The sequence below is a fragment of the Microcebus murinus genome, chromosome 2, assembly GCF_040939455.1.
Source record: "Microcebus murinus isolate Inina chromosome 2, M.murinus_Inina_mat1.0, whole genome shotgun sequence".
In the NCBI taxonomy this organism is placed as follows: Eukaryota; Metazoa; Chordata; class Mammalia; order Primates; family Cheirogaleidae; genus Microcebus; species Microcebus murinus.
Genome location: NC_134105.1, coordinates 99,880,668 through 99,896,898, shown reverse-complemented (window position 1 = coordinate 99,896,898; position 16,231 = coordinate 99,880,668). Strand labels below are relative to the sequence as shown.

General features: G+C 39.2%; 1 protein-coding gene across 7 annotated transcripts in view; it reads left to right on the top strand.

Moving 5' to 3' along the window:
* ARNT (aryl hydrocarbon receptor nuclear translocator) overlaps positions 1 to 16,231 on the top strand; it is a 66,870-nt gene that overhangs the window by 47,754 nt on the left and 2,885 nt on the right. For 4 of the 7 annotated variants that reach the window (XM_076000098.1, XM_076000096.1, XM_076000095.1 and 1 more), the window contains 10 exons: positions 1,581 to 1,715; positions 4,579 to 4,653; positions 5,821 to 5,972; positions 11,806 to 11,916; positions 12,113 to 12,185; positions 12,752 to 12,875; positions 13,067 to 13,169; positions 13,552 to 13,699; positions 14,681 to 14,843; positions 15,618 to 15,784. In XM_076000098.1, coding sequence (XP_075856213.1) covers positions 1,581 to 1,715; positions 4,579 to 4,653; positions 5,821 to 5,972; positions 11,806 to 11,916; positions 12,113 to 12,185; positions 12,752 to 12,875; positions 13,067 to 13,169; positions 13,552 to 13,699; positions 14,681 to 14,843; positions 15,618 to 15,784 — 1,251 coding nt within the window. Of the gene's footprint in view, positions 1 to 1,580; positions 1,716 to 4,578; positions 4,654 to 5,820; positions 5,973 to 11,805; positions 11,917 to 12,112; positions 12,186 to 12,751; positions 12,876 to 13,066; positions 13,170 to 13,551; positions 13,700 to 14,680; positions 14,844 to 15,617; positions 15,785 to 16,231 lie in introns of those variants that run through there. The other 3 variants (XM_076000097.1, XM_076000094.1, XR_012918156.1) reach the window with 2 other exon arrangements.

Genomic DNA, 16,231 nt, shown 5'->3' with positions numbered 1-16,231 from the left:
CCGGGTGCGGTGGCTCACGCCTGTAATCCTAGCACTCTGGGAGGCCGAGGCGGGCGGATTGCTCGAGGTCAGGAGTTCGAAACCAGCCTGAGCAAGAGTGAGACCCCGTCTCTACTATAAATAGAAAAAAATTAATTGGCCAACTAATATATATATATAGAAAAAATTAGCCGGGCATGGTGGCACATGCCTGTAGTCCCAGCTACTCGGGAGGCTGAGGCAGCAGGATCGCTTGAGCCCACAAGTGTGAGGTTGCTGTGAGCTAGGCTGACGCCATGGCACTCACTCTAGCCTGGGCAACAAAGTGAGACCCTGTCTCAAAAAAAAAAGAAAGAAATTAATTGGCCAACTAACATATATAGAAAAAATTAGCCAGGCATGGTGGTACATGCCTGTCGTCCCAGCTACTCGGGGGGCTGAGGCAGAACGATTGCTTGAGCGCAGGAGTTTGAGGTTGCTGTGAGCTAGGTTGACGCCATGACACTCACTTTAGCCTGGGCAACAAAGTGAGACTCTGTCTCAAAAAATAAAAAAATAAAAAAAAATAATAATAAAAATGTGAAGGAATGTAGCATTCATAGCAACCTTTTCATTTTATTGTTACATGATGAACGATAGAGAAATGGAATTATTTTGATTCTTTTCTTTTTCTTTTTTTTATTTTTTTTTTGAGACAGAGTCTCGCTTTGTTGCCCAGGCTATAGTGAGTGCTGTGGCGTCAGCCTAGCTCACAGCAGCCTTAAATTCCTGGGCTCAAGCAATCCTTCTGCCTCAGCCTCCCGAGTAGCTGGGACTACAGGCATGCGCCACCATGCCCGGCTAATTTTTTCTATATATATTAGTTGGTCAATTGATTTCTTTCTATTTATAGTAGAGACAGGGTCTCGCTCTTGCTCAGGCTGGTTTCAAACTCCTGATCTTGAGCAATCCACCCACCTTGGCCTCCCAGAGTGCTAGGATTACAGGCGTGAGCACCGCGCCTGGCCTATTTTGATTATTTTCATAAGTGTAGATAGGTTTCTTGACTACTTGGACAATGATTTATCCATCTGAATAATGAGCACAGCCTACCCAGATGAAAGTAGGTGGTTTTGGGTTGAATTTTTTTTTTGGAGACAGGGTTCTGGCCTGAGTGCCCGTGGCATCTTCCTAGCTCACAGCAACCTCAAATTCCTGGGATCAAACATTCCTCCCGCCTTAGACTCCCTAGTGCTAGGATTATAGGCATGAGCCACTGAATTCCTTTTTCTTATTTGACTAACTTGGTAAAGAGTATATGTGTGGGCTGGGCTCAGTGGCTCCCACCTATAATCTTAGTGCTTTGGAAGGCCAAGGTAGGAGGATTGGATGATTGCTTGAGACCAGAAGTTCAAGACCAGCCTGTATGGGAATAAAGCTAGACCTTATGCCCTCTCTGATCGTCATTGTCATTGTTTTCCTCTCTGGATGAAATGTGAAAGTTTAGAAATTCCTAAAAGTGGGAGTCTCATGTCTATGCAAATGAATGATCATAAAGAGATGGAAAATACATTTGTAAAGAATGGTGTCATTTTACCTCATTTTTATCTCTTCATTCTCAGGTAACTAGTTCTCCCAACTGTACAGACATGAGTAATGTTTGCCAACCAACAGAATTTATCTCCCGACACAACATTGAGGGGATCTTCACTTTTGTGGATCATCGCTGTGTGGCTACTGTTGGCTACCAGCCACAGGTGAGGAGCTGGAACTATACATTAATGATACAGAGGCCCTGTTTTTCTTTGTCTGTTTGAAATTATACAATTAGATAATGGCTAAGATAGCCAAAATATAGCCCCAGTTCAGAAAAAGAGTGCAGTGTTGGAGTGTTGGTATGAAGATAGATAAATAGATCAGTAGGCCAGAACAGAACCTATTCTTAACATTTGTCAGCTGAGTTTAAGCAAAAGTGACAAGAGCAATGCAGTGGGGAAAAGAAGTCTAACAAATGGTGATGGAACAATTGAATATCCATATGCAAAAAAAAGAAAGAAAGAAAAGAACAGAACTTAGAGCTTACCTCACACCATAACAAAAATCAACTTAAAGGCCTAAATATTTAAGAGCTAAAGTTATAAATAAACTTTTAGGAGATAATGTTTGTGATCCTGAGTTAGGCAAAGATATTTTATATTATGCTAAAAGCATGAATCATAAAAGAAAAAATGGATAAATTGGGATTCAGTTGAAAATTAAAATTTGTCCTCTTTTTTTGAGACAGAGTCTCGCTTTGTTGCCCAGGCTAAAGTGAGTGCCGTGGCGTCAGCCTAGCTCATAGCAATCTCAAACTCCTGGGCAAGCAATCCTTCTGCCTCAGCCTCCAGAGTAGCTGGGACTATAGGCATATGCCACCATTCCTGGCTAATTTTTTCTATATATATTAGTTGGCCAATTAATTTCTTACTATTTATAGTAGAGATGGGGTCTTGCTCTTGCTCAAGCTGGTTTCAAACTCCTGACCTCGAGCAGTCCGCCCGCCTCGGCCTCCCAGAGTGCTAGGATTACAGGCGTGAGCCACCACGCCCGGCCAAAATTTGTCCTCTTAAAAGGATATTATTAAGAAAGTGAAAAGACCAGACACAAACTGAGAGAGAATATTTACAAATCATATGTCTGAAAAAGAATTTGCATCAGGAATATATAAACAACTCATTAAGATAAACAGCCAATAAAAAGGAGGAACAAAATTCGACATTTTACTAAAGAAGAAATGAGAGTGACACATGAAAATATGCTCAACATCTTTTTATCATTAAGAAAGTGCAAATTAAAACCTCAATTAGTTACCACTATATACTCATTACAGTGGTTATAATCAAAAAGTGTTGGTGGAATGTGGAGAAGCTGGAACCCTCATACATTGTTGGTAGACATGTAAGATGGTATTGCTACTTTGCAAAAACATTTTGACAGTTTCATAAAAAGGTAAATATAGGCTGGGTGCAGTGGCTCATGCCTATAATCCTAGCACTCTGGGAGGCCCAGGCGGGCGGATTGCTCGAGTTCAGGAGTTCGAAACCAGCCTGAGCAAGAGGGAGACCCCGTCTCTACTATAAAAATAGAAAGAAATTAATTGGTCAACTAATATATATATGGAAAAAATTAGCCGAGCATGGTGGCACATGCCTGTAGTCCCAGCTTCTCGGGAGGCTGAGGCAGGAGGATTGCTTGAGCCCAGGTTATTGAGGTTGCTGTGAGCTAGGCTAATGCCACGGCACTCACTCTAGCCTGGGCAACAAAGCGAGACTCTGTCTCAAAAAAAAAAATAGGTAAATATATACTTTCATCCTACAACTTAGCAATTCCACTCCTGGGTATCTACCCACTAGAAATGAAAACGTATGTTCACACAAAGGTTTGTACGTAAGTGTTCATAGCTGTATTATTGGTAATAGCCAAAAACTGGAAACTGTTTAAATGTCCATTATCATTTTGTGAATGAATACATAAACTGTGGTATATCCATGTTAGAATACTCCTGAGCAATAAAAGGAATAAACCACTAATACATGCAGCAGTAGAGATGAACTTCAAAAATATTATGCTAAGTGAAAGAAGCCAGACCCAAAATACTATATAGTGTATGATTCCATTTATATGAAATTTCTAGAAATGGTGAAACTGAAGAGGCAAAAAGCAGACCAGTCGTTGGCCGGAGGGTGAGAGCAGGGATTAAATGCATATGAGCACAAGGGAACTTCTTGGTGTAATGAACATGTTCCAAAAGCTGGATTGTGATAAGGTTGTACAGTCGTATAAATTTAGTAATAATCAACAACTCGTATACTTAGAATGGGTGAATTATGAATATACATTATATCTAAAATTTGTAATACTTATTAAAATAAATGTATATTCTAAAAAAAATATTCAAGAAGCCGTTTGTTTAGCAGATTTCATCTTCTTTTAGCAGATTCCATCTTTTATTTCTTTGTTTTGTTTTGTTGTTGTTGTTTTTTACTTTCTTTTTTTAGTTTTTTACTTCATTTTTTTTTCTTTCTTTCATCATTTACATTGTGGCTTTATTCTTTTATTTCGTATCTTTTTTATTCCTCCCACTTATCTACAGTCTTGGGATAAAGATGGAAGAAAAATAAAATCCAAGTTCCCAGCTAGTTGACCTGGAAAGTTAGATGACCATAAAAGTATATATTTTACTGGCCGGGCATGGTGGCTCACACCTGTAATCCTAGCACTCTAGGAGGCCAAGGTGGGCGGATCGCTCAAGGTCAGTAGTTCGAAACCAGCCTGAGCAAGACCCCGTCTCTACTAAAAAAAATAGAAAGAAATTAATTGACCAACTAAAAATATATACAAAATTAGCCGGGCATGGTGGCGCATGCCTGTAGTCCCAGCTACTTGGGAGGCTGAGGCAGTAGGATTGCTTGAGCCCAGGAGTTTGATGTTGCTGTGAGCTAGCCTGATGCCATGGCACTCACTCTAGCCTGGGCAACAAAGTGAGACTCTGTCTCAAAAAAAAAAAAAAAAAAAAAAAATATATATATATATATACATATATACATGTATATATATATATTTTTTCTTTCTGTCTTCTAGGAACTATTAGGAAAGAATATCGTAGAATTCTGTCATCCTGAAGACCAACAACTTCTAAGAGATAGCTTCCAACAGGTAACTTTTCTCCTGGTTTGGATTTGAATAAATACTTATTGACTATTTATTAACTAAGCACCATAGCAGGCACTACAGTTTTATGTTCCTTAGTACTTAGCGTATATTTTTAAGAAATAGAAAAGATTTAATACTTTGAAACTGTGGATAATGTCCAAGGTACTTCTGTTCGGCTTTGGCTACTTAACTATCTTGTATCTAGCTATCTGTATCCAAAGAGTTGTCTTTAAAGTGTTTAAAGATATTGTATATGTTACTGATCTGTGGATTGTAGTAGGAAAATTTATTTCACACAGTTCTTTTATAGCTAAGTGAGAGTTAACTCTTAGTTTAAGCTGGCTATTAATTATAATTTTCAGGCCCTAGTTCCTGTAAATATCTGGTGAATTTAATAGACTTGGCCCTAGATAATAGCTCTTACTTTATATCATACAAGTTAATTAACCTCTTTAAGTCTAAGTAGTATCCTTGTGGATATAATGGATATAGTAATAATACTTAAATTCAGAGGTTTGTTTGGAAGATTAAATGAGATAATGCACATTAAGCACATAGCCCCGTGATTGACACATGGTAGTTACAAAATAAATGTTAGCTGGTATTATGTTTTTTTAATTGTTTGGAAGGGAGAGTTAAAAGATTATTTTCCATTCTATGAGATTAGAAATGAAAATAACCTAGAAATGAAAATAACCTAAAATGACTAAAGCTGACTTAGTTTTATTTATGGAAACCTCTGTGGGTGCCAGAAATTCTCAGGTTTAGGGGGAAAAGCTAGGACTGAAGAGCAATATGTAAGCTATATTCAATGTCATTAGACTTACCAAATATCTGGTATAGACTTGTAAAGCTAGCTCAGCATATCTTTAATGGACTTTCCAAGGGAAGTGGAGAAACAGTCTTTTCCCTCCAGGAAATAATTGTTATTCCTGTTTGACTTTGACTAGAGTGGTCAGTTAGCTTGAGATTCTGAGAAGAAACATGGTAAATGTATCTCCTCCTTATTTAGTCACTTAGTTTTTACTCCCTCATGTTGTTTTAACATTGAAAAAGACTGGTGCTTCAAGAACACGAGAGTCTCAGTGTTGTAGAAATTGGAAATTGTTAATTTAAATTTCTAAAGAAAATATTCAGTATGTTCCACTGATGGCATGATAACTTTTTCAGGTGGTAAAATTAAAAGGCCAGGTGCTGTCTGTCATGTTCCGGTTCCGGTCCAAGAATCGAGAATGGCTCTGGATGAGAACTAGTTCCTTTACTTTCCAGAACCCTTACTCAGATGAAATTGAGTACATCATCTGTACCAACACCAATGTGAAGTATGTACCATACAGGCTGAGTAGAAAAAGCAAACTGTTTTTCCTCTGCTCTCACAGCACAAAATACTTCTGACACCAGATTTGTGTGGGTTTTTACTTACACCAAGTAAGCATTCATTTCTGCAGCGGACACCAGGTGGGTGTCCTTCAATTCAATTCAATTCACTGTCTACCTGGAGATAGCATCGGGTCTCTCAGGTTGAGGGCTCAGCTCAGTCTCATAAGACTGCCCCCATTTCTGATGCCAGTTGCAAGCCCCAGGTTGTTTTGCCTGTGCTCAACCGACCCGCTATAAATTGGGATTCCTACTATCTTCTCCTTGGGTTCGATTAATTTGCTTGAGTGTCTCACAGAACTCAGAGAAACACTTACTTACATTTATCAGTTTATTATACAGGATATTACAAAGGACACTGATGAATAACAGAAGAAATAGATAGGGCATGGTATAGGGGAAGGAGCCCAGAGCTTCCATGCCCTTTCCTGGTGTGCTACCCTCTAGGAATCTCCCCGTGTTTATCTATCCAGAAACTCCTCAAACCCAGTCCCTTTGGATTTTTATGGAAGTTTCATTACATAGGCATGATTGATTAAATCATTGGGCATTGGTGATTGGCTTAACCATCAGCTCTCTCACCTCCCCAAGGTTGGGGACTAGGGCTAAATTAAGTCCCAACCATCTAATCTTTTGGTGGTCTTCCCATGACTGCTCCCATCCTGAAGCTACCTAGGGGCTGCCAGCCCAGAATCAACTCATTAGCATACGAAGATACTTATCACTTTGAAGATTCCAAGAATTTTAGGAATCAGGAAACTGGATGAAAACAAATTTGTATAGTTGACCTTTTTTTTTGAGACAGTTTTACTCTCTTGCCTGGGCTAGAGTGCCTAGGTGTCAGCCTAGCTCACAGCAACCTCAAACTCCTGGCTCAAGCGATCCTCCTGCCTCAGCCTCCTGAGTAGCTGGGACTATAGCCACGTGTCACCGTGCCTGGCTAATTTTTTCTATTTTTAGTTGTTTGGCTAATTTCTTTCTATTTATAGTAGAGACAGGGTCTTGCTCTTGCTCAGGCTGATCTCAAACTCCTGAGCTCAAGCAATCCTCCCACCTCGGCCTCCCAAAGTGCTAGGATTTCAGGCGTGAGCCACTGCACCCGACCTATAGTTGACCCTTGAGCAGCTTGAGTTTGAACTGTGCAGGTCCACTTATATGTGGATTCTTTTCAATAAATATATTGAAAAGTTTTTTCAATATTTGTGACAATTGGAAACAACTTGCAGAGGAAAAAATAAAAAAATTAAGAAAAAGTTAGGTACATCATGAATGCATAAAATATATGTAAATGATAGCCCACTTTATTTACTACCATAAAATATACATAAATCTATTATAAAAAGTTTAAATTTATCAAAAGTTACCCAAACACAGATAAAACATGGCACCATTCTTAGTCTACAGAAATGTAAACAAAAGTAAAGATGCCAGACTTGATAAGGCAGCTCACACCTGTAATGCTAGCACTTTGGGAGGCTGTGCAGGATTGCTTGAAGCCAGAAGTTTGAAACTAGCCTTAGCAACATAGCAAGACCCCCTACTAGCAGTCCTGGCTGTTTGGGAGGATGAGGCAGGAGGATCACTTGAGCTTGGAAGTTGGAGGCTGGCAGTGAGCTATTGTCATGCCACTGCATTCCAGCTTGGGTGACAGAGTGAGACCCCATCTCTTTAAAAAAGTAAAGATACAGTATTAAATCATCACTGCATAAAATTAACTGTAGTACATATTGTACTGCTATAATAATTTTATAGCCACATCCTATTGCTATTGCAGCATGCTCAGCTGTTGCAAGTATCCATTTAAGATTCTGTGTGACACCACTCATCTCTGTGTGAGCGGTTTTTCTCTCTAGTAAATTGTATTATATATAGCGGTAAAAACTGATCTCTCGAGGTTCTTGTGTATTTTTCATTGTGTTTAGTGCAGTACCATACTAAGTGCCGCTAGCAATGCTGAAATCGTTTCCAAGAAGGAGAGAAAAGTAATGTTATTATAAGAAAAGTTGTTTGATGTATACCATAGATTGAGGACTGCAGGTGCAGTTGCTTGCCATTCCAGACACACCACTCATCTCATAAACAGATGATATCAATAAATACAGTATAGTATAATAAATATATTATCTCTTCCTTATGATTTTTTTCCTTCTACAACAGTCATCTTAGACTTATGATTTTCTTAATAACATATTCTCTTCTCTAGCTTAGTTTATTGCACGAATACAGCATATACTCCATGTTAGATACAAAATATTTATTAACTGTTTATATTATCAATAAGGATTCTAGTAAACAGTCGGTTATTAATAATTAAGTTTTGAGGGAGTCAAAAGTTATACTTGGATTTTTTACTGTAAAACTGGCGTTCGATTCCCCAACCCCCACATTGTTCAAGGGTCAGCTATGTTTCATAATATCACAGAGGTCTTTTCCAGTGTTGGGATTTCTCATGAGCTATGTCTGCTTAGGTTTATCAAGCTATCTCCTTCTCCACTTTTCCAATATTAAACACCATTAGTTTGAAGTTCCTCATTTTCCAACTTACAGGATTTGAGTTAGTTGATCAAGGTAGAGTAAAATTTTAACAAACAATAGTTCAGAGACTAGGTCCTGAGAGGGAAGGGTTTATGTTTCAATTTTATGTATCAACCCTTTCTAGAAAGGCTTTTGTTTTATATGCCAGTTTATTGCTGTAGCCTGGCAGGATTTTACTCTAGAGCAGGGGTCAGCAAACTCTTTCTGTAAAGGGATAGGTAGTAAGTATTTTAGGTTTTGTGGGCCGTATGGTCTTTATTGCAACTATTCAACTCTGTTGTCGCATGAAAACAGTCATAGACAAATGAAATAACATGCCTGTGTTCCAATAAACCTTTATTTACAAAAACAGGCAGTAGGCCGAATTTGGTCCATGGACCATAGTTTGCTTTAGAGCATAGCTTTATCCTACTCTTTCATTAGTTTCTATTCCTCTCTGTGAATCTTTTCTATTTGAGCTTTCTTTCTCAGCTTCTTTTTTCAAAAGTTTTATTGAGATACATTTCATGTATCATACAGTTCACTCATTTTAAAGTGTACAGTGTTTTTTAGTGTATCACACAGTCATGCAACTATTACTACAATCTAATTTAAGAACACTTTCATCCCCCCAAAAGAAATCCTGTACCCATTAACAGTCATTCCCCATTCTCCCTCCTCCCTCCTGAGCCCTATATAACCACTAATCTCCTGTCTCTATAAATTTGCCTATTCTAAACATTTCATATAAATGGAATGACAGAGTTTATGGTTCCTTTGTGACTGGCCTCTTTCACTTTATATGATGTTTTTTTTTTTTTTTTTTTTTTTTTTTTTTTTTTTTTTGAGACAGAGTCTCGCTTTGTTGCCCAGGCTAGAGTGAGTGCCGTGGCGTCAGCCTAGCTCACAGCAACCTCAAACTCCTGGGCTCGAGTGATCCTTCTGCCTCAGCCTCCCGGGTAGCTGGGACTACAGGCATGCGCCACCATGCCCGGCTAATTTTTTTTTTATATATATATCAGTTGGCCAATTAATTTCTTTCTATTTATAGTAGAGACGGGGTCTCCCTCTTGCTCAGGCTGGTTTCGAACTCCTGACCTTGAGCAATCCGCCCGCCTCGGCCTCCCAAGAGCTAGGATTACAGGCGTGAGCCACAGCGCCCGGCCTATATGATGTTTTTAAGGGTCATCCATATTGTAGCATGTACCAGTACTTTATTTTTGTGTTTGTTTTTTTGGAGACAGTCTTGCTGTTGCCCTGGCTAGAGTGCAGTGGTGTCATCATGGCTCACTACAACCTCAAATACCTGAGCTCAAGCAATCCTCAGCCTTCCAAGTAGCTGGGACTACAGACGTGTGCTGCCATGCCTGCTAATTTTTTCTATTTTTAGTAGAGAAGAGGTCTCGCTCTTGCTCTGGTTGGTCTCAAACTTCTTGACCTCCAGCTATCCTCTCACCTCAGCCTCCCAGAGGGCTAGGATTACAGGCTTGCGCCACTGCACCTGACCAATTCATTTCTTTTTATTGCCAGATAACATTCCATTATATAGATATATCATATTTTTTCTTTCAGTTCATCATTTGATGACATTGGGTTGTTTCCACTTTTGGGCTGTCAAGATTGCTGCCATGAACATTTGTATACTAGTTTGTGTGTGGATATATATTTTTATTCTCTTGGGTATATACTCAGGAGTAGAATTACTAGGTCACATGATAACTCTGTTAACCTTTTGAGAAACTACCAAACTATTTTCCAAAGCTGTCCCATCATTTTTTTTGTTTTTGAGACAGAGTCTTGCTTTGTTGCCCAGGCTGGAGTGAGTGCCACGGCGTCAGCCTGGCTCACAGCAACCTCAAACTCCTGGGCTCAAGCAATCCTGCTGCCTCAGCCTCCCGAGTAGCTGGGACTGTAGGCATGCACCACCATGCCTGGCTAATTTTTTCTATATATATATTAGTTGGCCAATTAATTTCTTTCTATTTATAGTAGAGACGGGGTCTCTTGCTCAGGCTGGTTTTGAACTCCTGACCTCAAGCAATCTGCCCGCCTCGGCCTCCCAGAGTGCTAGGATTACAAGCGTGAGCCACTGTGCCCAGCCTCATCATTTTTATTTTTATTTTTTTTTAGAGATGAGGTCTCACTCTCACTTTGTCGCCCAGGCAAAAGGGCAGTGGTGAAATCATAGCTCACTGCATCCTTGAACTCCTGGGCTCAAGTGATCCTCCTGCCTCAACCTCCTGAGTTCCTGAGATTACAGGCATACGCTACTGCATCCAGCAGAGCCCCATCATTTTAAATTCCCACTAGCAATTTATGAGGGTTCTAGTTTCTCCACATCTTTGTCAACTTTTGCTATTGTCTCCTTTTTATTATAATTATCTAATGGTTGTCAATTGTCAGGTTACTTCTTTGCCATTTAATCTACTTCTGTAGAATTGGCCTTTAACCCAGCTCTTGAAGATCAGATTATGAATACTTAGCAAGTGTGCATAATACCTGGTGACAATAGTATTGTCCAATTCGATCTTTAGAACTCATAAAGTTTAATTCTTTGCTAACTAAGTATAACACAATGGATTGAGTTAGAAATTTTTATGAATTTAAGACTTAAGTATATGATCATGGTCATTATAGCTTTTTGTTTTTATCTTTTTCTTTTTGCATCTTTATATTACACAACAAATAGTTTGTGCTTCCATTTTGTTTAAAAAATTTTTGAGTCCTTTTAATAACTAAAGTTGCTTGAAATAATGACTTTCTCTACTGCTACATATAATTTTCCCCCACTGCAATTAATTTTAATTAGCTTTTAATATTTTCTTTTTAAATAAATATTCTTTATAGAAAATCTGGAAAGTATTGAAAAGTACAGAGAGAAAGTAAAAAATTCTCACACTCTTAATGGTCTTTGTTAATGTTTCAGGGTGTGTATTTTCCATTTCTTACCTGTGCTTTTAAAAAATACACTGTGTGGATATATAGACATCCATGACAACCAGCTATTGAATATCTAGGACTTAGAACCTAAACAGGATGAAACTTTGTGCCATGGGACGTAGTTTCTGTTTGTACCATGCTGTCCATAGTATGAATTATTTGCTGAAACTGAGGTCATAGATTACTTATAGGATTGGACTTTAAAGGGGGATTTATTATTGATTGTTACACTTATAGATGAATCTATAGAGCTTTATGTACAGAGTCAGATTCTTTTTTTTTTTTTTTTCCCCTTTCTCTATTTTGTCTACTCTGTTTTCCTAGGAACTCTAGCCAGGAACCACGGCCTACACTATCCAACACAATCCAGAGGCCACAGCTAGGTCCTACAGCCAGTTTACCCCTGGAGATGGGCTCAGGGCAGCTGGCATCCAGGTATGAAATGGTGGAAAAATCATCTTCCACTATTTGAGTGGAAGTCAATAGTAGTCAGTAGCCCAGGGGTGGCTATTTGTAACCCTGCTTATCTTTTGTTTGGTTTTTGCTTATTTTTTTTAAGGTCCTTTCTCCACATTCTTTTTAAAAATCTTCTTTTTTCCTATTTCTCTTCTCACTGGCCTTTGACTTGTAGGCAGCAACAACAGCAAACAGAATTGGACATGGTACCAGGAAGAGATGGACTGGCCAGTTACAATCATTCCCAGGTGAGTGTGTGTCTTCTTCTTTGAAGAGAATAGTTAGCATTTTTTGTACAAATGTCCTTTGGCCGGGCATGGTGGTTCAGGCCTGTAATCCTAGCACTCTGGGAGGCTGAGGCGGGTGGATCATTCAAGGTCAGGAGTTCGAAACCAGTCTGAGCAAGAGCGAGACCCCGTCTCTACTAAGTATAGAAAGAAATTAATTGGCCAACTGAAAACATATACAGAAAAAATTAGCCGGGTGTTGTGGTACATATCTGTAGTCCCAGCTACTCGGGAGGCTGAGGCAGGAGGATCACTTGAGCCCAGGAGTTTGAGATTGCTGTGAGCTAGGCTGACACCACATTACTCTAGCCTGGGCAACAGAGTGAGACTCTGTCTCAAAAAATAAAATAAAATTAAATTAAATTAAAAAATAAAATAAAATAAAATAAATAAAATAAAATAAAAAAATAAACAAATGTCCTTCAGTGCCAGTCAGCGTGAGTGTATGTATATTTTATATGAATTTCAGGGTTATTGAATTGTCATGTTAAACTTTTAACGGTTATTTTTATCATTGTATTCCACAGGTTTCTGTTCAGCCTGTGACAGCCACAGGACCAGAGCACAGCAAGCCCCTTGAGAAGTCAGATGGTCTATTTGCCCAGGATAGAGATCCAAGATTTTCAGAAATCTATTCCAACATCAATGCGGGTATGTTTCTTACTCATTCCCCTTTTAAATTCTCATTTAGATCACTTACTGATGGGCCTGCCACTGCCTAATCAGTAATCTTCCATTGTATTTCCACTTAATCATAATACCTCATGAGTAAATAGGAACTTGCTGAACTAATAATCTACAGCCCCTTGACTGGCCCTCCCCCCACTCCTTTTGGTCCACAGATCAGAGTAAAGGCATCTCCTCCAGCACTGTCCCTGCCACCCAACAGCTATTCTCCCAGGGCAACACATTCCCTCCTACCCCCCGGCCGGCAGAGAATTTCAGGTGAGCCCCAAATGTGTGTGCCGCTTTACAAGGCCCTAAGAGATTCAGTTACCGAATCCAAATTTTATTCTTTCCTTGCTTTCTCTGGTTATTTCAGATAAAACAGTGGAGCTTGTAGGGCCTAGGGTGAGGCAAACAAGCTGCTTTTTTTCCTCCTATATCTTTGCACCTGTCCTATTGCCATGTTCTAGGCTCCATCTCTGTATGTCCTGGTCAGTGCGTGACTGTCTTTCTTGTCTTTTCCTATTTATATTATCAAATTTTCCTTAACCCCAAGGAAGCCAAGGGAATCTAGGGATAGCACTAGATTGTCCTTTGATTCCTAGCTTCTGTGGTAAATCCATCTTTTTAATCATTTACCTCACTATTTGTTCAAACCCAGGAATAGTGGTTTGGCCCCTCCTGTAACCATTGTCCAACCATCAGCTTCTGCTGGACAGATGTTGGCCCAGATTTCCCGCCACTCCAACCCCACCCAGGGATCAGCCTCAACTTGGACCCCTAGTACCCGCCCAGGCTTCTCTGCCCAGGTAACACTTCTCATCTGTGCATTGTTGTTTAGTTGGTTGGACTTTTTTTCCATATGTAAAATTATTGTTTATTTTAAAATACTTTCTTCCTAACCCCTATACTCTACCCTCCATGGTTTCCACATATTCATCTTAAATCAGAATTGCTCACACAAAACATTTTGAGCAGGTTTAATTTTCAGATTTGGAGTAAATCCTAAGAGAGTTCCTATTTATTTAGGACTATCTAATATAGGAACAAAGGAGAAAATTAATTATACAGTGATGTCTGTTTACAAAAAAATTGAAAATTGTTGTATAATATACATATTCATATGTAATATAATAATAAATATGTTGTCTAAAGCAAATATCTAATAATTACTATATATTTATATAAGTAATATTTTAAATAAAAAAGTTAAAACCAAAAGCAGACTCCAGAATGTTATATGTAGTATGACCTTAATTGTCTATAAAATGCATAGGAAAATGAAAACTGGAAGAAATTATACAAATATGTTAACCATGGGTCTCTGCTGATGGAATATGAATTATTCTTTTTATTTTCTTTCGCTTTCCAAATATTCCACAGTACATTACTGTTATGGTGAGAAAACATGTTTAGTTTTTATAAAAAAGACATCATTAGGAACAAATGAATGCAGAACAGACTGAATAATGGTGCAAAGAGTTTTTTCTTTACATCTAATACTCTACTATTATTAATGCCTCTAGTTTTATATAACTTTACAGTTCATAAAATGCTTTCATTTAATACAACTTTTTTTTAACCCCATAGTTCTTTGATTTTTGCTCTTTTAGCTGTCTAAAAAGTAGTGTTAAGAGAGATTGGGATTTAATCAGAAGAAATACACAGTAGAAAATAAGAGATGAGCTCGGTTCAGAGGGATGAAGTGACTAACAGTGTTGACTCTCATAGGCATGGTTTGTACAATAATGTTAATGTTCCATTTGTTCTCTATCCCGTTGTCTCTTTAGCAGGTGACTACCCAGGCTACAGCCAAGACTCGTACTGCCCAATTTGGTGTGGGCAACTTTCAGACTCCATCCTCCTTCAGCCCCATGTCCCTCCCTGGACCTCCCACCGCATCACCTGGTGCTGCTGCCTACCCTAGTCTCACCAATCGTGGATCCAGCTTTGGTAAGTTCAGACCAGAAGGAAGGTAATAGGAAAATTTGTACCACTAATAGAAAGGATTAGGTAGTTAAAATTGTTTGCTTGTGTCCTTGATGCACTGACCTAATTGTAGGGAAATGCAAGGTGACCATCTATTTGGAATTTAAAACTTACCCACATGAAAAACAATTTTAGCACATACAACAAGCATGTAAATTGTTATAAAATTAATAGTATGTAGATTTAATCTAAATGAGCAAAGGACTCTTTGGAAAGGCTGCCTAGAGAAGAAAAATTAATTTGGGGATAGGTTTTGAAATATAAGAGGCATTGGCTGGGCGAGGTGGCTCACGCCTGTAATCCTAGCACTCTGGGAGGCCGAGGTGGGCGGATTGCTCGAGGTCAGGAGTTCGAAACCAGCCTGAGCAAGAGCAAGACCCTGTCTCTACTATAAGTAGAAAGAAATTAATTGGCCAACTAATATATATAGAAAAAATTAGCCGGGCATGGTGGCACATGCCTGTAGTCCCAGCTGCTCAGAAGGCTGAGGCAGTAGGATTGCTTGAGCCCAGGAGTTTGAGGTTGCTGTGAGCTAGGCTGACGCCACGGCACTCACTCTAGCCTGGGCAACAAAGCGAGACTCTGTCTCAAAAAAAAAAAAATAGAGGAGGCATTGATTGGCAGAGAGAAGGACAGAAGTTATCCTAGGTAAAATTAATGGCTTATATGTAGTTATGTGCCAGTTTCTCCTCTCCAGTGGAGATTAGAGTTGTTTATTCTTCCTGGCTGTGTTTCTAGCTCCTGAGACTGGACAGACTACAGGACAATTCCAGACACGGACAGCAGAGGGTGTCGGTGTTTGGCCTCAGTGGCAAGGCCAGCAGGCTCATCATCGTTCAAGTTCTAGTGAGCAGCATGTTCAACAGCCATCAGCACAGCAACCTGGTCAGCCTGAGGTCTTCCAGGTGAGAGGGTGAAAAGATTTCAGAAAATCAGAAAACTATTTACAACCAGCTATAGGTCCCCAGGAAAAAAAAAAAAAGTAAATCAGAAATTGGGAGAGAAAGGGTCAAGGAGGAGAAATGGAGAAGGAAGCATACCTGAATTGAGTTTGGTTAGGGGTGTATATGAGAAGACAGGGATTAATGTAGGAGTAAGTGTCAGTAATTGCAAAGATTGTGGAAGCCAGGCATAGTGGTGCATGCCTAATATTCCAGCTACTCAGGAGATTGAGGCAGAGGATCACTTGAGCCCAGGAGTTTGAGGTCAGCCTGGGCTCATCTCTTGAAAAAAAAAAAGATTGTGTGAACTCATCTCTTGAAAAAAAAAGATTGTGAACTTAGTGTAATGCATACCCTTTAATCTGAATGAACAAGTTCAGTGATGTGAAGCACCATAGGAAGATGCCAAAG